The sequence below is a fragment of the Ranitomeya imitator genome, chromosome 7 (assembly GCF_032444005.1).
Source record: "Ranitomeya imitator isolate aRanImi1 chromosome 7, aRanImi1.pri, whole genome shotgun sequence".
Taxonomy (NCBI): Eukaryota; Metazoa; Chordata; class Amphibia; order Anura; family Dendrobatidae; genus Ranitomeya; species Ranitomeya imitator.
This window is the reverse complement of record NC_091288.1, coordinates 143,062,652-143,088,024: the sequence shown is the minus strand read 5'-3', so window position 1 is coordinate 143,088,024 and position 25,373 is coordinate 143,062,652. Positions and strand designations below refer to the sequence as shown.

The 25,373-nt window shown below is 43.2% G+C and overlaps 1 protein-coding gene across 1 annotated transcript in view; it reads left to right on the top strand.

Moving 5' to 3' along the window:
- Positions 1-25,373, top strand: part of LOC138644939 (double zinc ribbon and ankyrin repeat-containing protein 1-like) — a 161,141-nt gene that overhangs the window by 53,910 nt on the left and 81,858 nt on the right. The window contains exons 6-14 of the mRNA XM_069733874.1: positions 1,200-1,290; positions 11,659-11,783; positions 15,669-15,754; positions 17,909-18,026; positions 21,193-21,306; positions 21,691-21,783; positions 22,087-22,209; positions 22,329-22,493; positions 24,928-25,147. Of these exons, the coding sequence (XP_069589975.1) occupies positions 1,200-1,290; positions 11,659-11,783; positions 15,669-15,754; positions 17,909-18,026; positions 21,193-21,306; positions 21,691-21,783; positions 22,087-22,209; positions 22,329-22,493; positions 24,928-25,147 (1,135 nt within the window). The remainder of the gene's footprint in view (positions 1-1,199; positions 1,291-11,658; positions 11,784-15,668; positions 15,755-17,908; positions 18,027-21,192; positions 21,307-21,690; positions 21,784-22,086; positions 22,210-22,328; positions 22,494-24,927; positions 25,148-25,373) is intronic.

Genomic DNA, 25,373 nt, shown 5'->3' with positions numbered 1-25,373 from the left:
AATCATTGTGTGACTAATTTATTGAACCACCAACACACAATAGGATGTAGAACAGTCCCAACAAATACCCAATATGGTGCAAATTTCTGAGTCTCACCTTTCCACTGACTCGCCGGGATTAGAGCTGCTTCCAGGGCCAAATACCCCAAGTGACTTCCAGCTTTTAGCGGGCCCCCACAGGGACGGGGTAACGACAAGTTTAGGATGCTAACGAGAGCCGTGAGGTATGTGGCCAGGTGATCCGATTGTCCCAACCTGGATTCTTTAAGACGTCTCTGGAGTTTCGACGATGGTCAATGAAGCAGTCCTGTGTTCTTCCAGCTGGGGCCGTGGTCCCCTAAGCTGACATCCTGCAGAGTCACTTGGACCAGAAGAAAAAGTCTCTTTATATAGTTCACAACTGTCCTTCAATCAGCATCCAGAGGTGAGAGAGCGATGTGAATGAGACCAGCCTACATTGTTCAATTATGTAACATATTTGCATAGTTTTTCCTCCTCTGTTTTGAATGCCAACAAATTGGCTGGCAAGGACAATTCATGTAATCAACATTTCAGCAAACAATATTGTTCGGTAACCATGCATTACTGTTTTGCAAAGATTTACAGAAAATAAACTGTAGGAGCCAATATTAGAGGTAAATATTCATCCTACAAAAAGAGTCAATACTTCAGACAACAGTTTATGATTTTGGGCCTGCTGAATTTATGTCTGTCATAATTAAGAAGAAATACTGAGTCTTCACAACTAGCTAAATTGGTAAGGTATTAGATGTAAAGTTGTAAAAAATTTTCTTGCATCTGACAACAGTTGATCTCGCTGTATGGACCTTTGTATGTAATGGAGCATAAGTGAAATATGACTTCACAGATTGCCAAATAACTAGTGTCCACGGCTGAGTCACCCATGATAATTGAATTGTAATTTCTTAGCAAATGTCACCCATGATCTTCTGTGTTCACTATGCAACATTCAGCTGGTCTAGGGAACTTGTTTAGAGTCTTCTTAGAATACAAGGAGTCACATTTAAAGTTCCCTACTTTAGTTATTTATGACAATCAACATACAGTAGATAAACAATTCCATTACAGGATACAATAAAAGAATATTTAATAATAATAATAATTAATTTTATTTATTTAGCGCCGACACATACCGCAGCACTTTAATATTATATGCTTGTACATTCTCTATATTTAAGGATAAAATCATTTCTCCTACAAAGCCGAAGAAGATAGATATCAAATTACAGAGATCATCAGCCTGGGATGAAACTACAAAAATTAACGAAGGTACAATTTATTACAAGAGCAGCAATATATCATACTAGATGGTGGTCCGGTTCTAAGGCATCGGGTATCCTGGAATATGTATGTAGTTTATTTATGAAGATTTAAGAGTAATGCAATGAATACACAGGATTTTACATTATCATTACATTTTATTGCTCATAGATCTTAATACAACTGAACGTAATTATTAAACAGATCATCAAAATATATAAACCATTACATGATTAACTGTATTTAAATAAATCATTGGACGAAAGAAGTACATCAACACTAATATTTGTTAACAATATCAACCCAAAATATTTTTGTACACCACATTGACTGACTGAACGTGTTCAGTAAACGTGAGTGAACTATGTCGCACTGTGACTGACAGAACGTGTTCAGTAAACGTGACTTTACTACGTGGCGCTGTGACTGACAGAACATGTTCAGTAAACGTGTCTAAACTACGTGGCACTGTGACTGACAAAACGTGTTCAGTAAACGTGTCTGAACTACGTGGCACTGTGACTGACAGAACTTATTCAGTAAACGTGTCTAAACTACGTGGCACTGTGACTGACAAAACATGTTCATTAAACGTGTCTGAACTACGTGGCACTGTGATTGACAGAACCTGTTCAGTAAACGTGACTGAGCTACGGGGCACTGTGACAGACAGAACCTGTTCAGTAAACGTGACTGAACTACGGGGCACCGTGACAGACAGAACCTGTTCAGTAAACGTGACTGAACTACGGGGCACTGTGACAGACAGAAATTCTTCAGTAAACGTGACTGAACTACGTGGCACAGTGACTGACAGAACTTGTCCAGTAAACATGACTGAACTACATGGCACTGTGACAGACCGAACATGTCCAGTAAACATCACTGAACTGCGTGGCACTGTGACTGACAGAACGTGTTCAGTAAACATGTCTGAACTACGTGGCACTGTGGCACTGTGACTGACAGAACTTGTTCAGTAAAAGTGAGTGAACTATGTGGCGACCAATCAGCGACGCAGGATTTCCATTACAGACAAACAGACAGAATTAGACGATTATATAGTAGATATTTGTATATGTTTATACAGTCGTTGCCAAAAAGTATTAAGACTGAAACAAATTAAGGTTTTCACAAAGTTTGCTGCTTCGGTTTTTATCATTGCAATCTGCATTAACTCCCTAGATTACTATGAAAAATTATCAGAGCTGCTAAATAATGCAAAGTCCTTCTATGCCACAAAAATTAACTTAACCCCTTCCCGACTCGGTGAGCCCGCATCAAAGCCGGGACATGTCAGCTGTTTTGAACAGCTGACATGTGCCTGCAATAGCGGCGGGTGAAATTGCGATTCACCCGCCGCTATTAACTAGTTAAATGCTACTGTCAAATGCTGACAGCGGCATTTAACCGGCGCTTCCAGCCGCGCGGCCAAAAATGCCCGCATCGCCGACCCCGTCAGATGATCGGGTGTCAGCGATGCATCAGGATAGTAACCATAGAGGTCCTTGAGACCTCTATGGTTGCTGATGCCGGCCTGCTGTGAGCGCCACACTGTGGTCATAGCATAGCAAGCCTGCAATTCAGCTGCATAGCAACGATCTGATGATCGCTGCTATGTAGCTGTGCTGATCCAGTTGTGCCAGCTTCAAGCCTTCCATGGAGGCTATTGAAGCATGTCAAAAGTAAAAAAAAAAAAAGATAAAAAAAACTTGAAAAAAATAAAAAAATATAAAAGTTTAAAACACCCCCCTTTCGCCCCATTCAAAATAAAACAATAAAAGAAAAATCAAACCTACACATATTTGGTATCGCTGCGTTCAGAATCGCCCGATGTATCAATGAAAAAAAAGGATTAACCTGATTGCTAAACAGCGTAGTGAGAGAAAAAATTTGAAACATCAGAATTACATTTTTTTGGTTGCCGCGACATTGCATTAAAATGCAATAACGGGGATCAAAAGAACGTATCTGCACCAAAATGGTATCATTAAAAACGTCAGCTCGGCACACAAAAAATAAGCTCTCACCCAACCCAAGATCACGAAAAATGGAGACGCTACGGGTATCGGAAAATTGCACAATTTTTAACAAAGTTTGAAAAAACTTTTCACCACTTAGATAAAACGTAATCTAGACATGTTTGGTGTCTATGAACTCGTAATGACCTGGAGAACAATAATGTCAGGTCAGTTCTAGCAAAAAAAGCCAAACAAAAAACAAGTGTGGGATTGCACTTTTTTTTTGCAATTTCACCGCGCTTGGAATTTTTTTCCCTTTTTCTAGTACACGACATGCTAAAACCAATGATGCCGTTCAAAAGTGCAACTTGTCCCACAAAAAAACAAGCTGTCACATGGCCATATTGATGGAAAAATAAAAAAGTTATGGCTCTGGGAAGGAGGGGAGCGAAAAACGAGAACGCAAAAACGGAAAAGGGCAAGGTCTTGAAGGGGTTAAAGCAAACCTGTCAGCAGGATGGTGCACAGAAACCTACAGACAGTGTCAGGCCAGCGCCATTATACTGATTACAATGATACCTGGGGTGATGAAATGCACCTTGTGGTTCTTTTGTAATCAGTGCTAGAAGTTTTCGGTTAATGATGTGCCCATGCTCCAAAGCGGGACTGTGGGAAGAGTCTTATCTTCCTGCTCTAAGCCAGAGAAACCATGGAAAGACCTGCCCACAGGCCACCACCGCTCCGACCACAGGCCACCCACAGCCATTCCCACAGCTCCGCCGACAGGCCGCCCTGAAGCACAGTCTGTTTCTATGATGAGGAATATGAAACCCAATTGCACATCTCTGGGAACAATTCGGGGACCTCCCCCTTTCTCAAGCCTTACTTCATGTGAAACGACGCCGCAGGTGTGCTCCTTGTACATAATCTGACAGTGTCTCTGCTTAGCTGCTGCTCCAGGAAAGATCGCTCATTTATCCAATGACCCTGGATTGTCCACGCCTTTGTCCTTGCTGCAACTTTGAAGCTGGATGCCCGCAGTGCAGTTTGGATACTTTTCACAGTGGTGATTATGGCAAATACGTTTTCAAATGTTGAATGTATATTAATGAAAATTTTATAAAGAAAAATGAAGATAATCAAATCATATGCTGTGTTTTGTATATTTTGGACTTGAACATGTGATCATTTGATCTTTCACTATTATCAAGTCCGTCAGTTATACTGACAGGCAGCCTGATACACCATGCCTTTGGCACGGCCTATTAGGCTCTGATCAATGGCAGACCTGGGGCCATTCTTAGTCCCCTGGTTGCCATAGCAATCATAAGTACCCCACAATCGCCCTGCGGGGATTCAATGGCATGTCAGAGGGAGTATTATTATTATTGGCTGTGACATGTAAAGAGTTAGTTGAGTGCTGCAAACACAGCGTTCAATACCATCTGCTATATATCTGCTAGTGGGGAAATAAATGCTGTTAGGCAGCTTTAGACCTGGGATCATGATCCTGGGGTGAATCATCACTTCCTTTTTATGTCCTAATCGGTCCAAACATGTGCAGTTTTATTACTTTCATAAGAAATTACACAGGGAAAAAGTATTGAACACATGAAAAAACAGATGTATAAAAAGCCATAGAAAGTTAGGACAACTGTTGAATCTATCAGTAATTAGAAAGCAATCCTGCCACTTAGTGAAAAATAATATTAGCTGGTTCAACTGATGGCCCATGAAAAGGTGTCTCATTACCAAGGTGCCACACAAGAACATCTCATGATGGGTAAAACTAGTGAGCTGTCTCAAGACCTTTGCAACCTTATTGTTTCAAAACATACTGATGGCTTTGGTTACAGAAGAATTTCTAAACTACTGAAGGTTCCTGTGAGCACTGTTGGGATGATAATATGGAAGTGGAAAAACATCTTTTTACAATAAACCGGCCACGACCAGGTGCTCTCCGCAAGATTCCAGATAGAGAAATGAAAAGAATTGTCAGAAGAGTTGTACAAGAGCCAAGGACCACCTATGGAGAGCTACAGACGGACCTGGAATTAGCAGGTACAATTGCTTCAAAGAAAACTACAAGTAATGCACTCAACCTCCGTAGTCTGTATAGACGCTCACCACGCAAGACCCCACTGCTAACCAACAAGCATATTCAAGCACGCTTAATGTTTGCTCCTTAACATTTAGACAAGTCTGTAAAATACTGGGAGAATATAGTCTGGTCAGATGAGACCAAAATTGAACTCTATGGATGTCATAATAGACATCATGTTTGGAGGCCAAAAGGCACTGCATACAACCCCAAAAATACCATGCCAACAGTGAAATTTGGAGGTGGGAACATCATGGTGTAGGCCTGTTTTTCAGCATACGACGCTGGCAATTTTATTAATATTAAGGGAAGGATGAATAGACAAATGTTCCAAGGCATTCTTGAAAACAAAATTGCTGCCATCTACCAGGATAATGAAGATGAACCAAGGGTGAACATTTCAGCAAGACAATGATCCGATCCCAAACTCACAGCCAAGGAAACTCTGAATTGGTTTCAGAGAAAGAGAATAAAGCTGGTACAATGACCTAGCCAATCACCTGACCTGAATACAACAGAACATTTATGGAAGAAACTGAGCTCAGAGTTCACATATGGAGTCCACGGAACACTCAGGATTTGAAAAATGTTTGTGTGGAAGAATAAGCCAAAATCACACCTGAGCAATGCATGCGACTAGTTTCTCCATACAGGAGGCATCTTGAAACCGTCATCACCAACAAAGGGTTTTGTACGAAGAATTAACCCCTTTCTGACATGGGACGTACTATCCCGTCGAGGTGGGTGTCAGCTGTTTATCACAGCTGACATCCGGCACTATGTGCCAGGAGCGGTCACGGACCGCCCCCGGCACATTAACCCCTGGCACACCGCGATCAAAGATGATCGCGATGTGCCGGCGGTATAGGGAAGCTTCCCGCAGGGAGGGGGCTCCCTGCGGGCTTCCCTGAGCCCCCCGCAGCAACGCGATGTGATCGCGTTGCTGCGAGGGTCTTACCTCCCTCCCTGCTTCCTCCAGCCCCGGATCCAAGATGGCCGCGGATCCGGGTCCTGCAGGGAGGGAGGTGGCTTCACAGAGCCTGCTCAGAGCAGGCACTGTGAAGGCTGCAGCGCTGCATGTCAGATCAGTGATCTGACAGTGTGCTATGCACACTGTCAGATCACTGATCTGTGATGTCCCCCCCTGGGACAATGTAAAAAAGTAAAAAAAGAAATTTCAAAATGTGTAAAAAAAATAAAAAAAAATATTCCTAAATAATGAAAAAAAAATATATATATATTATTCCCCTAAATACATTTCTTTATCTAAATAAAAAAAAAACAATAAAAGTACACATATTTAGTATCGCCGCGTCCGTAACGGCCCGACCTATAAAACTGGCCCACTAGTTAACCCCTTCAGTAAACACCGAAAGAAAAAAAAAAAAACGAGGCAAAAAACAACGCTTTATTATCATACCGCAGAACAAAAAGTGGAATAACACGCGATCAAAAAGACAGATATAAATAACCATGATACCGCTGAAAACGTCATCTTGTCCCGCAAAAAATGAGCCACGATACAGCAACATCAGCAAAAAAATAAAAAAGTTATAGTCCTGAGAATAAAGCGATGCAAAAATAATTATTTTTTCTATAAAATAGTTTTTATCGTATAAAAGTGCCAAAACATAAAAAAATGATATAAATGAGGTGTCGCTGTAATCGTACTGACCCGAAGAATAAAACTGATTTATCAATTTTACCAAACGCGGAACGGTATAAACGCCTCCCCCAAAAGAAATAAATGAATAGCTGGTTTTTGGTCATTCTGCCTCGCAAAAATCGGAATAAAAAGCGATCAAAAAATGTAACGTGCCCGAAAATGTTACCAATAAAAACGTCAACTCGTCCCGCAAAAAACAAGACCGAACATGACTCTGTGAACCAAAATATGGAAAAATTATAGCTCTCAAAATGTGGTAACGCAAAAAATATTTTTTGCAATAAATAGCGTCTTTCAGTGTGTGACGGCTGCCAATCATTAAAATCCGCTAAAAAAACCTGCTATAAAAGTAAATCAAACCCCCCTTCATCACCCCCTTAGTTAGGGAAAAATTTAAAAAAATGTATTTATTTCCATTTTTCCATTAGGGCTAGGGTTAGGGTTAGGGTTTGGGCTAGGGCTAGGGTTAGGGCTAGGGTTAGGGCTAGGGCTAGAGTTAGGGCTAGGGTTAGGGCTAGGGTTAGGGCTAGGGTTAAGGCTACAGTTAGGGTTGGGGCTAAAGTTAGGGTTAGGGCTATGGTTAGGGCTAGGGTTAGGGCTACAGTTTGGGTTGGGGCTAAAGTTAGGGTTGGGGCTAGGGTTAAGGCTACAGTTAGGGTTGGGGCTAAAGTTACGGTTAGGGTTTAGATTACATTTACAGTTGGGAATAGGGTTGGGATTAGGGTTAGGTGTGTGTCAGGGTTAGAGGTGTGGTTAAGGTTACTGTTGGGATTAGGGTTAGGGGTGTGTTTGGATTAGGGTTTCAGTTATAATTGGGGGGTTTCCACTGTTTAGGCACATCAGGGGCTCTCCAAACGCGACATGGCGTCCGATCTCAATTCCAGCCAATTCTGCGTTGAAAAAGTAAAACAGTGCTTCACTTGTGGGGGGTTTCTACTGTTTAGGTACATTAGGGGCTCTGCAAACGCAATGTGACACCTGCAGACCATTCCATCTAAGTCTGCATTCAAATGGCACTCCTTCCCTTCCGAACCCTCCCATGCGCCCAAACAGTGGTTCCCCCCACATATGGTGTATCATCGCACTCAGGACAAATTGGGCAACAAATTTTGGGGTCCACTTTCTCCTGTTACCCTCGGGAAAATACAAAACTGGGGGCTAAAAAAATAATTTTCGTGGGAAAAATTTTTTGTTTTATTTTTACGGCTCTGCATTATAAACTTCTGTGAAGCACTTGGTGGGTCAAAGTGCTCACCACACCTCTAGATAAGTTCCTTAGGGGGTCTACTTTCCAAAATGGTGTCACTTGTGGGGGGTTTCAATGTTTAGGCACATCAGTGGCTCTCCAAACGCAACATGGCGTCCCATCTCAATTCCTGTCAATTTTGCATTGAAAAGTCAAACGGCGCTCCTTCCCTTCCGAGCTCTCCCATCCGCCCAAACAGTGGTTTACCCCCACATATGGGGTATCAGCGTACTCAGAACAAATTGTACAACAACTTTTGGGGTCCAATTTCTTCTCTTACCCTTGGGAAAATAAAAAATTGGGGGCGGAAAGTTAATTTTTGTGAAAAAATATGATTTTTTATTTTTACGGTTCTACATTATAAACTTCTGTGAAGCACTTGGTGGGTCAAAGTGCTCACCACACATCTAGATAAGTTCCTTAAGGGGTCTACTTTCCAAAATGGTGTCACTTGTGGGGGGTTTCAATGTTTAGGCACATCAGGGGCTCTCCAAACGAAACATGGCGTCCCATCTCAATTCCAGTCAATTTTGCATTGAAAAGTCAAATGGCGCTCCTTCGCTTCCGAGCTCTGCCATGCGCCCAAACAGTGGTTTACCCCCACATGTGGGGTATTGTCGTGCTCAGGACAAATTGTACAACAATGTTTGGGGTCTATTTTCTCCTGTTACCCTTGGTAAAATTAAACAAATTGGAGCTGAATTAAATTTTTTGTGAAAAAAAGGTAAATGTTCATTTTTATTTAAACATTCAAAAAATTCCTGTGAAGCACCAGAAGGGTTAATAAACTTCTTGAATATGGTTTTGAGCACCTTGAGGGGTGTAGTTTTTAGAATGGTGTCACACTTGGGTATTTTCTATCATATAGACCCCTCAAAATGACTTCAAATGAGATGTGGTCCCTAAAAAAAATGGTGTTGTAGAAATGAGAAATTGCTGGTCAACTTTTAACCCTTATAACTCCCTAACAAAAAACAATTTTGGTTCCAAAATTGTGCTGATGTAAAGTAGACATGTGGGAAATGTTACTTATTAAGTATTTTGTGTGACATATCTCTGTGATTTAATTGCATAAAAATTCAAAGTTGGAAAATTGCGAAATTTTCATAATTTTCGCCAAATTTCAGTTTTTTTCACAAATAAACGCAGGTACTATCAAAGAATTTTTACCATTGTCATGAAGTACAATATGTCACGAGAAAACAATGTCAGAATCACTGGGATCCGTTGAAGCGTTCCAGAGTTATAGTAATTGGCCCGGTCATTAACATGCAAACCACCCTTGGGGGTAAAGGGGTTAAATATATTTCAGTAAACGTGTTCCATACTTTTTTTCCTATTTCGTTTCTCATTATTACACACTAGATGGTGGCCCGATTCTAACGCATCAGGTATTCTAGAATATGCATGTCCACGTAGTATATTGCCCAGCCACGTAGTAGGTTGCCCAGCCACGTAGTATATTGCACAGCCCACGTAGTATATTGCCCAGCCACGTAGTATATTGCCCAGCCATGTAGTATATTGCCCAGCCACGTAGTATATTGCCCAACCACGTAGCATATTGCCCAGCCACGTAGTATATTGCCCAGCCACGTAGTATATTGCCCAGCCACGTAGTATATTGCCCAGCCACGTAGTATATTGCCTAGTCACGTAATATATTGCCCAGCGACGTAGTATATTGCCCAGCCACGTAGTATATTGCCCGGTTACGTAGTATATTGCCCAGTGACGTAGTATACAGCACAGAGCCACGTAGTATATAGCACAGAGCCACGTGGTATATATTTCCCAGCCACGTAGTATATTGGCCAGTCACATAGTATATTGCCCAGCCACGTATGTCACAGGTTAAAAAAAAAAAAAAAACATATACTCACCCTCCGAAGGCCCCTTGTAGTCATGTCGCCAGTGTGCGGTGCACTCGGCAGCTTCCGGTCCCAGGGTTGGTAGCGCAGGACCCGTGATGACGTCGCGGTCACATGACCGTGACATCATGGCAGGTCCTTCTCGCGCAGGACCTGTGATGAGGTCACGGTCTCATGACCGTGACGTCATGGCAGGTCCTTGTCGCAGACCATCCTTGCCACCGGAAGCTGCCGCTTGCATGGAGCGGTTACTGGAGCGTCGCGAGGAGCGTAAAAGGCGGCGGACGGTGAGTATATAATGATTTTTTATTTTTTTTAATTATTTTTAACATTAGATCCTTTTACTATTGACACTGCATAGGCAGCATCAATAGTAAAAACTTGGTCACACAGGGTTAATAGCGGCGGTAACGGAGTGCGTTACCCGCGGCATAACTCGGTCCGTTACCGCCGGCATTAACCCTGTGTGAGCGGTGACTGCGGGGAGTATGGAGCAGGCGCCGGGCACTGACTGCAGGGGAGTAGGGAGGGACTAATTGGACTGTGGCCGTCGCCGATTGGTCGCGGCAGCCATGACAGGCAGCTGGCGAGACCAATCAGCGACTTGGATTCCATGACAGACAGAGGCCGCAACCAATGAATATCTGTGACAGACAGACAGAAAGACGGAAGTGACCCTTAGACAATTATATAGTAGATAACTTAATTTATGGACATCTATAATGTGATTTATTTGCCTGTGTGGTTTCGATGGGTTATTACCGACATCTGGTGAGAATTTCATGTCAGTAGCACCTTTAGAAATATATTTACGGTACTTAGAAAATTGGTAATGTGTTCAATACTTATTTCACTTGCTGTATATATAGATACAGGGAGCGAGGGGTATGGATACAGATAAATATATAAATATGTATACATAGATAAAACATATATACTGCTCTGGAAAAAATTAAGAGACCACTGTAAAATGTTCAGTTTGTCTGATTTTTCTTTTTATTGGTATATTTTTGAGTAAAATGTAAATTTTTCTTTTATTCTATAAACTTCTGACAACATGTCTCTGAATTTCCAAGCAATAAATTTTGTATTTTTTTCTGACAAGGAAAAATGGTCAAAATTAAAAAAACAAAAATAAAACAGTTCTTTCAAACCTCATATAATGCAAAGAAAACAAGTTCATAATCATTTACAAACAACAATACTAATGTTTTAACTCTGGAAAAGTTCAGAAATCAATATTTTGTGGAATAACCATAATTTTTAATCACAGCTTTCATGCGTCTTGGCATGCTTTCCACCAGTCTTTCACACTGCTTCTGGTGCAAAAATATAAGCAGTTCTTCTTTGTTTGATGGCTTGTCACTGTCCATCATCCTCTTGATTATATTCCAGAGGTTTTCAATGGGGGTCAGGTCCGGAGATTGGCTGCCCATGACAGGGTTTTGATGTGGTGGTCTCTTAATTTTTGCCAGAGCTGTAGATATGTTATATGTATATAACTATTTGTGAAATCGACATAATTTTTTCAGACCATGAAGCAGACGGTAAACCCAGCAACAAGTCCTTCACAGGTCCAAGATTTATGAATAGTCGTTTAGGTAAACTTAGCCAAGGAGAAGAGCCATCATCTGCACTTCAGACCCAGAGATCTCAGGTACACAGCATGGCTATCAGATCATACAGATCATAAAGGATAAGTCAGAGCTTCTACTGCCGGCCACATTTATATTACATCATTTGAATATCCCATAAATGTCCAATATGGGAACATCCCTTCAAATGGGCAGCGCTAGTAAAACCATTGCACTATGCAATGCCTAGTGCAGGTTATGAGGGGGTTGGGCACGATATTCACAGACCAATAACCCTCTTCAAAAAGGAAGAGGACAGGAACTCTAGCGCCACCTACTGGATGTAGCAATCCTAAAAGCCAATATCTACCCTAAAGGACCCTGCATAGGGCCGCCATCAGGGCATTACTACCCTTATGGGTGTATGGGGCCTGGTGAGCATAAGCAAAAAGGGGGGCCTGGACTGGGTGAGATGTGCTGGCAGCGTGTCTCACCCAGCTGGGCAGCCCCTCTTTGCTTCTGCTCACTGGGCCCCAGGGCTGGGGTGTCACTAGGCATTTATATTCAGAAATTGAGTCCCAGATCAAAAGCCCCGAACCTCCTAGAGTGCCTTCTTCCAGAGCAACCTGACACAGCAGTGCTGCCTTTTCTGACTCCTCTCCTGCGCCTGGGAGCACAACATATAGATATAGCCGCTCCTGCACATGCCTGTGCTCCATGCAGTAGAGGAACTACACAAGAGCCACGAGGGCCGCACTGCTGCACTCACTGTGCTGCTGCTGCACTCACTGCTCTTCTGCAGCTGCTGCACTCACTGCTCTGCTGCAGCTGCTGCACTCACTACTCTTCTGCAGCTGCTGCATTCACTGCTCTGCTGCTGCACTCATTTCTCTGTTCTGGTTGCTGCACTCACTTTTCTGCTCCTGCACTCACTGCTCTGCTGCTGCACAAACTGCTCTGCTGCACTCACTGCTCTGCTGCAGGTGCTGCACTCAGTGCTCTGCTGCTGCACTAATTGCTCTGCTGCTGCACTCACTACTCTGCTGGTGCACCCACTTCTCTGCTCTGCTGTACACACTGCTCTGCTGGTGCACTCACTGCTCTGCTCTGCTGCTGCACTCACTGATCTTGTGCGGCACTCACTGCTCTGCTGCGGCTTCTGCAATTTTCAGACAGTTGAAGACCCAAAAGAGCACAGTAAGACCAAAAACACTTGTAAAAAAAAAAATCACAATCATAAGCAACTGCTAGTAAAAAGATGGAAAAACAGGGTATTTGGTTGATACGTTTTTTTTGCAAAAAAATGTATACTAAGCTACTCCACCAAACGTCAAGGTATACCCATATAGAGCAGTCCTATCTAATGTATATAATCCCTATCTGATGTATTTAAAACCTGATCATCTGTATATTACCTGTATAAGCAGGGTTCAGAGAGGGTATGTCCATGTGGACACGCTGAATGGAACAGCTTTTGTGCAGATAGCCCAAGAGGAGTGGTGGATACCTCCCCAGTCTTATAGACACAAGACAACAATTATGGAAATTGAAACACATGGGCTACTTGCACAATGAACAAGTCTGTAGGAACATGTTCACACACCACCAAGAAACTTGAAGACACAAAAGAGCACAGTAAGACCAAAAACACTGTTGTAAAAAAAAATCACAGTAATAAGCAACTGCTAGTAAAAAGATGGAAAAAACAGGGTATTTGGTTGATACGTTTTTTGCTGCCTCCAGGATGAAAAAGCCTCCTCTCTGCTGGTCCGCAGATTTGTTCTAACAGAATGGGGGATACTAGCCCCTCTTCACTGTTCAGCACTATTTCTTCTCACTAGCCCCACAACAATCATTTTACCTCCCCCTCCCACCTCTCCAGCACAGCTAGTAGTCGGCAAAAAGGGGGGAGGGGAGCAGTCTGCTGTGCACAGGGCTGGAGATGGAGTACTTAGTGATGGTCCTGTGCCCCCCATTGCATTAGATTGAGTATACATGCTGCCCAGTCCTCTATACAGTGTACACATGTATAATATATGCACAGTGCATGTGTTGTATATGTCTAATAAATGTGCCATCTTTGTGTCTGTGTGTTTGTGCACTGCAATTCCTATATGTGTACATTTGTGTATATATGTTATATATCTGAACTTGTGTGTGTGAAATAGTCTGTGTATGGGTATATGGACACATTAAAGGGAACCTGTCCCCCCCCCCCCCCCCCAGGCGTTTTTAACCAAAAAGAGCCACCTTGTGCAGCAGTAATGCTGCATTCTGACAAGGTGGCTCTTTTAGTTCTGGGTGCTGTAACTGCCGAAATAATCGGTTTTGTAATTTGACCTAAATACCTTTTCTTCAGTCAAGGAGGCAGGTCTTTCCCCCCTGCTGCACACGCCGCACAGCCGTCACACAAATCTTCTTGGCGCCGGGCGCCGCCTCCTCAGCACTGTTTTGAAATGAGCCGGCACCTGCCCTCTTTTCTCCTGCCTGCGCCTGTGCGGACACCCTGCCTGTGAATCCCAGCCCCGCAGTGTCTTCTTATTTATTCATGCTACAGGGCTGGGATTCACAGACAGACAGCGCTCACTGCGCCTGCCCAAGGCAGGAGAAAAGAGCGCAGGCGCCGGCTCATTTCCAAACAGCGCCAAGGAGGCGGCGCCCAGCGCCAAGAAGATTTGAGTGACGGCTGTGTGGCGTCTGCAGCAGGGGGAAAGACTTGCCTCCCAAGACTGAAGACAGGTATTTAGGACAAATTACAAAACTGATTATTTCGGCATTTACAGCACCAATAACTAAAAGAGCCACCTTGTCAGAATGCAGCATTACTGCTGCACAAGGTGGCTCTTTTAGTTAAAAACACCTGGGGGGTGACAGGTTCCCTTTAAGTATTTGCTGCAGACATTTCCACACCAAAAATGTGTTTTGTGGTAAGAAAAACGCAATCTAAAATACAGATTGTTTTACCTCATTTTTACTTGCATTTTTGGGTGTTGTTTACTTGCTTTTTATCCCCCCATTGTATTGGATTGGGTGAAAAACAATGAAAGAATTGACATGCTGCAGATTTTGCTGCAAAAAAACCACAGTAAATACTTAAAGCACAAGTACCCTGTCTGATACTCACCTTCTGGCATCTTCATGTATTATCACCACCACTCCGGTTTGTGTCCTGCAATATTTGTGCGTGGTATTGTTCAGTCACTATGTGGGGGTAATATGTGGTCTGATGGCGGTACTTGTCCCTTGTATGTGGAATTATTCTGTCACTGTGTGGTCTGATGATGGTGTGATGGTATTTGGCCCTTCTATGAGGTATTATTCAGTCACTATGTGTTGGTAATATGTGGTCTGGTCACGGTGTGGCAGTATTAGTCCCTTATATGTGGTATTATTCAGTCGCTATATAGTGGTAATATGTGGTCTGGTCACGGTGCGGCAGTATTTATCCCTTGTATTTCATATAATTCGGTCACTATGTGGTAATAATATTTGATCTGGTCATGATGTGGTGGTATTTCTCTTTTGGATGTGGTGTTATTCGGTCACTATGTGGTGGTAATATGTGATCTGGTCATGGTGTAGCAGCATTTGATCCCTGCATTTGGTATTATTCAGTCACTATGTGGTGGTAATATGTGATCTGGTCATGGTGTAGCAGCATTTGATCCCTGCATTTGGTATTATTCAGTCACTATGTGGTGGTAATATGTGGTCTGGTCAGGATGTGGCAGTATTATTCCCTTATATGTGGTATTATTCAGTCACTATGTGGTGGTAAAATGTGAATTGCCCAAGGTTCAAAGATGCGATCACACAACAAGGTGAAGCATGAATGTGGTTTTATTTTGCAAACATGTTTCAAGGTTTCCAAACCTCTTCATCAGGACCAAACCACAATGATCAGTAAAGGTCAGGCATATCTGCTCTAATATTACTGATATTTATACTTCATTTCATTTCTTCTTTAGCTTAATGGGACATCAGAACCTATTGTTCGGAAGAGTTTGACAAGTACACAGAGTATGAGAATCCAACGTGAGACTGATTTCCTCAAGTAAGTCTTATGTTTGGACAATTAAGATTCAAAGAGATGAGGTTTCATAGAGATTTTTTCATATTTAATATGGATAAATGATTGTAAATGTATATCACAGCCACACGTGACCCCACATTGGATCTCCACTTCAGCCCAAACTCAAAAACCAGACAAGCTCAAGCAGGTGGGCATGTGGTGACTTAATTCTTATCTGCTCCTCTCCATACAACATGGGAAAAGTGGCTGAGAAGCTTCTCGCCATGTGACCAGGAACATAGAGAGGAATCCTGACCTGGATAGAGTGGATTCCTGACCTGGACATAGAGGGAAATCCTGACCTGGACATACAGGAGAATCCTGACCTGGACATAGAGGGGAATCCTGACCTGGACATAGAGGGGGATCCTGACCTAGACATAGAGGGGAATCTTGACCTGTACATAGAGGAGAATCCTGACCTGGACATAGAGGGGAATCCTGACCTGGACATAGAGGGGAATCCTGACCTGGACATAGAGGGGGATCCTGACCTGGACATAGAGGGGGATCCTGACCTGGACATAGAGGGGAATCCTGACCTGGACATAGTGGGGGATCCTGACCTGGACATAGAGGGGGATCCTGACCTGGACATAGAGGGGGATCCTGACCTGGACATAGAGGGGGATCCTGACCTGGACATAGAGGGGGATCCTGACCTGGACATAGAGGGGGATCCTGACCTGGACGTAGAGGGGGATCCTGACCTGGACGTAGAGGGGGATCCTGACCTGGACATAGAGGGGGATCCTGACCTGGACATAGAGGGGGATCCTGACCTGGACATAGAGGGGGATCCTGACCTGGACATAGAGGGGGATCCTGACCTGGACATAGAGTGGAATCCTGACCTGGACATAGAGGGGGATCCTGACCTAGACATAGAGGGGGATCTTGACCTGGACATAGAGGGGGATCCTGACCTAGACATAGAGGGGAATCTTGACCTGTACATAGAGGAGAATCCTGACCTATACATAGAGGGGAATCCTGACCTGGGCATAGAGGGGAATCCTGACCTGGGCATAGAGGGGAATCCTGACCTGGGCATAGAGGGGAATCCTGACCTGGGCATAGAGGGGAATCCTGACCTGGGCATAGAGGGGAATCCTGACCTGAGCATAGAGGGGAATCCTGACCTGGGCATAGAGGGGAATCCTGACCTGGGCATAGAGGGGAATCCTGACCTGGGCATAGAGGGGAATCTTGACCTGGGCATAGAGGGGAATCCTGACGTTGGCATAGAGTGGAATCCTGACCTGGACATTGAGGGGAATTTTGATAGTGCTCACTTACAGTTCGGCAATCTGTAGTCACATAAATAGACTGCAGAAATTTATGTAGAGCCCTGAAAACCCCCTTTTCAGCCTGTGTAATTATGTTAGGGATCTGTGAGTATGATTTCACCCCCTCAAAACTATTTACTGTATATGGACATTCCTCTGTTACTGAGAAATCAGCATTTGTATTGATACGTAAATGAAGCTGAAGACCTATTTGTTGATCTGAAGCCTCTGTCACTTCAGCTCTATTTCCTGCCCAGTGCAATCTCCTCCTGATTGGCTGACTGCTGTGTGACTTCAGGCAAAGGGGCCATCAGTCCAGCAGAAGATGCTTACAGATTCCTTTTAAGATGCTACAATTGTTGTGAATACATACACAGATTGCCACTGATATGTGTAATATTTACCAGATACCACTGAGACCTGCGGTTAGTCTGTAAAATATACAAATGTATTAATATATAGGACTAGATTCTAGCAGAACCTCGTTCTTAATTTAAAACAAAAGAATCAAACAAACCCTTCATTTATATATTTGGAATTCCTTTCACTTGAATCCCATCTTGTGCTCTTACTTGCGCTTAGCAATATGGCCACTAGGTGGCAGTGACACACCATTTTACCAGTAAGATTCTGCAGTCAGTACTGTTGCTCATGGCTTGTAAATGAGCATGCTCAGATTGTTGGCTCAGAATTTTCATAAAGGAAATTTCGGGCAATGTTCATATATGGTTCATTTTTTAATCTCCCAATGAATCTATCTTTAAAACCCAAATTTCCTCATGCCCTTTCTTGTTTTGGAGCCAGTTAGTGTTTATCACTCACTTCTGCTCTTTCTATCCATTTCTAGGTGTGCTCACTGCTTAGCACCTCGGCCATCGGACCCTTTTGCACGCTTCTGCCAAGAATGTGGATCTTCTATTCCACCTGTGCCTGGACGTCGTCTGCCACCTCCTGAGGGAGGACAGGTAGCCATGTCATTATTTATCTCGGGGTAGGGTCACACCTCCGCTTTCTCCACATCCGAGATAAACAGCCCTGTTATTCTGATTAGACTCTGATCACAGTTTGATCTGAGTGGCATCAGTTTTTCTCAGACATGTAGAGAATAAAAATTTCTCCACCTTCTCCATTTTGTCAGTCCGTGAAAATCAAACCACACAGGATATCAGCCAAGTGCGGTCCAATTATTTTCACGGACCCATAGATTTACATTTCCGACAAGTAGATCAAAATCAGACATGTCTCTGATTTTTTTTCACGGGTTATTTTGTGGCTCCATATGACGGGAAAATGCATGGCATGTGCTGTTGTATGTTGAATAACGGACTGTTGTAGAATCATTGCTGCCAGGTGTAAACATATGGGGCCTGATAGAGCACTATGCGGCTATACATATAAACCCGACGGGTCCATGCTACTGGGCTTCAGTAAACCCTTTGTGCCACCATACAGTCTCATGCCATACAGTCTCATGCCGTACAGAATCATGCAATACAGTTTCATGCCATACAGTCTCATGCCATACAGTCTCATGCCGTACAATATCGTGCAATACAGTCTCATGTCATACAGTCTCATGCCATACAATATTGTGCAATACAGTTTCATGCCGTACAGTCTCATGCCATACACAGTCTCATGCCATACAGTCTCATGCCGTACAGTTTCATGCCATACAGTCTCATGCCATACAGTCTCATGCCGTACAGTATCGTGCAATACAGTCTCATGCCGTACAGTCTCATGCCGTACAATATCGTGCAATACAGTCTCATGCCATACACAGTCTCATGCCATACAGTCCCATACTGTACAATATCGTGCAATGCAGTCTCATGCCGGACAGTCTCATGCCATACAGTCTTGTGCATTACAGTCTCATGCCGTATAGTCACATGCTGTACAGTATTGCGCAATACAGTCTCATGCCATACAGTATCGTGCATTACAGTCTCATGCCGTACAGTCTTGTGCAATACAGTCTCATGCCGTACAGTCTCGTGCAATACAGTCTCAAGCTATACTGTCTGATGCCGTACAGTCACCTACTGTACAGTCTCATGCCGTACAGTGTAATGCTATACAGTCTCATGCCATCCAGTCTCATACCATAGAGTCACATGCCTTCCTGTATTATGCCGTCCAGTCTCATTCCATACAGTCTCATTCCGTACAGTCTCATGCTGTACAGTCACATACCGTACAGTCTCATGCTGTACAGTCACATACCGTACAGTCTCATGCTGTACAGTCACATACCGTTCAGTCTCATGCTGTACAGTCACATACCGTACAGTCTCATGCTGTACAGTCTCATTCCATACAGTCTCATGCTGTAGTCACATACCGTACAGTCTCATGCTGTACAGTCTCATTCCGTACAGTCTCATGCTGTGCAGTCACATACCGTACAGTTTCATGCCGTACAGTCTCATTCCGTACAGTCTCATGCTGTACAGTGACATACCGTACAGTTTCATGCTGTACAGTCTCATTCCGTACAGTCTCATGCTGTACAGTCTCATTCCATACAGTCTCATGCTGTACAGTCACATACCGTACAGTCTCATGCTGTACAGTCACATACCGTACAGTCTCATGCTGTACAGTCACATACCGTACAGTCTCATGCTGTACAGGCTCATTCCGTACAGTCACATACCGTACAGTCACATACCGTACAGTCTCATTCCGTACAGTCTCATGCTGTACAGTCACATACCGTACAGTCTCATGCTGTACAGTCTCATTCCGTACAGTCTCATGCTGTACAGTGACATACCGTACAGTCTCATGCTGTACAGTCACATACCGTACAGTCTCATGCTGTACAGTCTCATTCCGTACAGTCTCATGCTGTACAGTCACATACCGTACAGTTTCATGCCGTACAGCCTCATTCCGTACAGTCTCATGCTGTACAGTCACATACCGTACAGTCTCATGCTGTACAGTCACATACCGTACAGTCTCATGCTGTACAGTCACATACCGTACAGTCTAATGCTGTACAGGCTCATTCCGTACAGTCTCATGCTGTACAGTCACATACCGTACAGTCTCATGCTGTACAGTCTCATTATTATTATTATTATTATTTATTTATATAGCACCATTGATTCCATGGTGCTGTACATGAGAAGGGGTTACATACAAGTTACAAATATCACATACAGTAAACAAACTAACAATGACGGACTGGTACAGAGGGGCGAGGACCCTGCCCTTGCGGGCTTACATTCTACAGGATTATGGGGAAGGAGACAGTAGGTTGAGGGTTGCAGGAGCTCCGGTGTTGGTGAGGTGGTAGCTCCGGTGTACAGTCCGTACAGTCTCATGCTGTACAGTCACATACCGTACAGTCTCATGCTGTACAGTCACATACCGTACAGTCTCATGCTGTACAGTCTCATTCCGTACAGTCTCATGCTGTACAGTCACATACCGTACAGTCTCATGCTGTACAGTCACATACCGTACAGTTTCATGCCATACAGTCTCATTCCGTACAGTCTCATGCTGTACAGTCACATACCGTACAGTCTCATGCTGTACAGTCACATACCGTACAGTCTCATGCTGTACAGTCACATACTGTACAGTCTCATGCTGTACAGGCTCATTCCGTACAGTCTCATGCTGTACAGTCACATACCGTACAGTCTCATGCTGTACAGTCACATACCGTACAGTCTCATGCTGTACAGTCTCATTCCCTACAGTCTCATGCTGTACAGTCACATACCGTACAGTCTCATGCTGTACAGTCTCATTCCGTACAGTTTCATGCTGTACAGTCTCATTCCGTACAGTCTCATGCTGTACAGTCACATACCGTACAGTCTCATGCTGTACAGTCACATACCGTACAGTCTCATGCTGTACAGTCTCATTCCCTACAGTCTCATGCTGTACAGTCACATACCGTAGTCTCATGCTGTACAGTCACATACCGTACAGTCTCATGCTGTACAGTCTCATTCCGTACAGTTTCATGCTGTACAGTCTCATTCCGTACAGTCTCATGCCGTACAGTCACATACCGTACAGTCTCATTCCGTACAGTCACATACCGTACAGTCTCATGCCGTACAGTCACATGCACACAGCTGACATTCTGTTTCCTTCCAGATGGGCCTGTGTGTGGAGTGTAAGTCAATGGTCCCTATGAACACTCCTTCGTGTATTGTGTGTGAGGCACCGCTGTATGCCCAGATGCAGCCTCAGGCTAGTATCCATCTTCGGGTACGTTGAATTCTGACCTTTTGTTTTGCTCATTTATATTCTTAAAGAGATTGTGCCAAGATTGCAGCATGTCACCTATCCACCAGAGTGGGAATTGCTAAAACATGTCAGCACAGTGGTCTTCTGTCTCTGTGAGTCCCATAGACATACAAATGGCGTGCGATCATGAGGTGCAGCGGGGACCCCCCAGCCAACAGCAACTTCTGTGGACAGTTGAAATCTTGGCACAACTCCTTTATGACCTGTGTCCATTAAGGGAAAGATGAGACCTTCTTCTATAAGTGTGGCCAGGTCGGCTTTGCAATATTGTAAATCTTCCGTTGCCTACTGTTTTACATTTTCACCACTAAATATTGATGACATTAATCATTTCATCTTTTTAAGGATAAAACAATCTGTCGTTTCTGTGGAACCGGAAATCCTATTAATCTAAAGCATTGTGTGACCTGCGAGGCGAAGCTGCCAGAAACGCAAATGGTACAACCTGCTCCTATAATTCATATATAAGACATTGACAGTGAGGTGCCAGTAATAAGGGTGACAGGGTGGTGATCGTTGAACCGTCTGAGGGTGAATATTAGGTATTATCACCAAGAATGAGAGGATGGAGGTGGGAAGGGAAATGGTTGAGGAAATGTGGACAGTGACTACTTCTCCAGTCATTTCACCTTTACATTCATTACAGAATACTGAATATTGATAGAATATGGACATTTTGGCAGTTTTGTTACTTATAGGCTGCCCCTTCACCCATAATGACTACTACATGTGTAATAACAGGCAATATATAGTGGGGATTCTGCACCACCGTTACCAAACCAGCGAGGCAAAATGCAGAGCTGCTCCAAGTGTGGCCGTGTGAACCTGGCAGATGCCCGATTCTGTGACTGGTGTGGGGCAAAGGTAATTATTCACTTTGGTGCCAACCTGTGCCTACCACACAGAACTCGTCCAGCTTGGATTTTAAGGTTGCATCTCTATCCATTCAGTAATACCCTTTTGTTGCCTCTCCTGTTTTGCAGCCGGGTCCTTCTGTGAGTTACCTGACCTGCTCCAAGTGCAGTGCTAGCAACCAGCCATATGCCCATTTCTGCTCATCATGTGGAGTTTACCTGGAGCCCCCATCAAGGCTTTCCACCCACTCGAATGGGATGGCGCGACCCGCAGACCACTTAACATGGTCCGGTGTAAGCTGGCTTTTATGTTTCTTTATTACCACTACTACAGTTTTAGGCTTTCTTCACATGTCCAGTAATGACCCTGTAGATCGGATCCAGCAGAAATCTGTTAGGAAAATGTTTTTAGTCCATTATTCACAAACTTGATCTCTGCTAGATGTTTTTTTTATCATTGGAGTCAGTGGGCAATGGATCCATTATTGCAGTATCCATTGTCATCTATTTCTAATGTAAAGGCCTCATTGTGATCATACGTGTGTGGATGCCAAGTGGCAAAGAAAGCGTTCTAGCTTCTGGTAAAATAGACAATTTTTATTTAATCATTAAAATTCCATTATAAAAGTAACAAAAAAAGCAGTGAGGTCGAAGAAAAATCATCATGTTGGTTTTTTTTCCTACCCTGTGCTTTTTTATTTGTTTCCTTTGGAATGGAATTTTAATGATTAAGTAAAAATGATTTTTGTTAATGAAGACTGTGGTCTCAGAAACGTACCTTACTGTCCCTGTTATGACTGCAGCTGTCCCCATATCAGTGGTGGAAGTAGCGGAGCCTTGGACTCTATGCAGCGCCGTGATATACAGCTGCAAATTTTTATTTTAGATTTTCCCCAACTACTAAAGACATGTAAGCAGACCGTACTCTATTAGCTCCTATCAGATTTGCGCAGGACATTTACATGTAAGAAAGTGTTGGCTTAGAATCTAACATAGAAACATATCAGCAGAAGATATTATGTGCGGCAGCAATAAGTGTGTATAGGCTCTATACCTTCCATGTCTATATCTTTCCTACCTGAAGGATGTCAGCATCAGCATTGTATTCTTAGTAGGAAAATCAGTCTCACATTCTGTAATTTTTGATAGGAAAATTACCACTATATTTACCTTAAAATTGGAGCTATCATGGCAGAACTGTAGGATTGCCATTATACGTGAATGGAGTCATTTGGGCCCTGCTGGTGGCTTATCTTGGTGTCCATTATAAACGGTAGTGTCAATGCAGAGCCTTTGGTGCCCATACACCTTAGACACCTATCTCTTCCAACTTGTCCACACACATGACCATTTGGCTTGGCTCCCCTAGAAAACAAAATGTTCAGCTATATGAATACAGACCTTCGCCCCCTAATGTAGTGTGTTAGGGGAAAATCGAGAGATCCCATACATCAGATTTTCAGTTGATCCCACTAAAATTGACCGCTCTGGTCTACTTTATTCTGACTAATCAAGAATGAATAGCCCCAAAGTACACACAGAGGATGGCATGGGAATCGAAAAAAAACGTAAAAACCAACAAAACCCTCCAACACCAATACTCTCAAATATATAGTAATTTTATTCATATACAAAGCTTTAAGAACAATTAAAAATTAGGAAATGCAGGTAAAACATACAAGTGATGGCAAAACGCAAACGCTGGACATGAGGTTTGTAAATTTATGCCTTAAATAGGGCGGTATAGAATATAACACATCCTAAGATAGTCATGCAACCAGTCTAAACAAAGGTGTAAACAAGATCAAATACAAAGATAAAGTGCATAGTGCAAAGACGGTTGAATTAATTATACAGCTGCAAGGTATCTGAAAACACATGGTAGTGCACAGTAACAACTAAATCACTCTCTTAGTATAGTACTATGCTAGTTTAAGTCGATTTTCATTTGAAGGTAGGAAATAACAGAAAAGCATAACACAATGAAATCATTATAGTGTATAACCTTCAAAAGGAAATAGAAGCAATAATAATGTGCACACCATAACTCGAGGTAGCTAGGTACAGAGATGGTAATATCCAGTATAGATACCCAGAGTTAATATTATTACCCTGTATGTGGACACGTCCAGCGTACCCCTTAACGCGCGTTTCGATATTGTATCTTCCTCAGAAGGGGGTACTTTATTCTGATCTGTGTGGGCCTTTAAGGGACTTCTTTGCAAACTCTTAATGCCACCATAAACATTCAACTAATGTCAGCTGATCCTGCCAAATTGATGGGTTCGGCCAACGGCCTAATGTGTATGGTGGCGCCGGCCAAATGATAGTTGTGAGAGATGTTATTCGCTAATGTCCGATTACGGTCTGCCGATCACATTGTTCTCCCTAAGAAAAGACGACAGCTTAGCGCTCCTATGTATGGAAGTGTTGCCTAAAATTTCAGTTGGCCAAACGATTGGCCGAAACATTGTTTGGCCAACAGCCATCTAATGTGTTTGACGAGCCTTAGGGCTGATGTCCATGCACATCGGTCTGAGATTGGACTGTTAATGAACAAATTGGCCTTAGGTCTCGTGACCCAAGCGTGACATGTATTTCTATGAGACTGTCCAGCTCAGGTCGGGAGAGCCGAGACCAGTCTGTGCAATAGCAACCCAATCTCAGACCGATTTGTACAGATGTCTGCATGAACCTTAAGACTTATGGTTGTTATCATTTATTTTAGGATTTAGATGGTCGTGCTTCCTGGCAACCTTTATCAGTCTCATTGCCAAAACCAAGGCTAGTTGTAGACGTAATGGACAAAGGGACCCAAACAGTTGGATTGTTTTACCCATCTAGCAAGTTGATGGAAAAAAAGGAGTTAGAATTATTATCCGAGAAAGAACAGAAAGAGAAGATGAGTGATCGCAAGCCTCTGGTCACAGCAATCAGCCCCGGCCGAGGTGAGCATTTCAATTCTTTTGAGGCGGCACTGGTGTAAAGAACACAGGAGTCCAAGAGCAAAATAAAAATGTATACATTTAGGGACTGTAAAGCAATCTCATACATTTATATTATTTCAGTTCTACAGCTGTTTTGAAGCTAAAGTTTCTGTGGCCATATATAGACTATTATGATTGTGTAACAACTCTCACGGGAAAAATAGGTAAAACATTAGATACTACAATT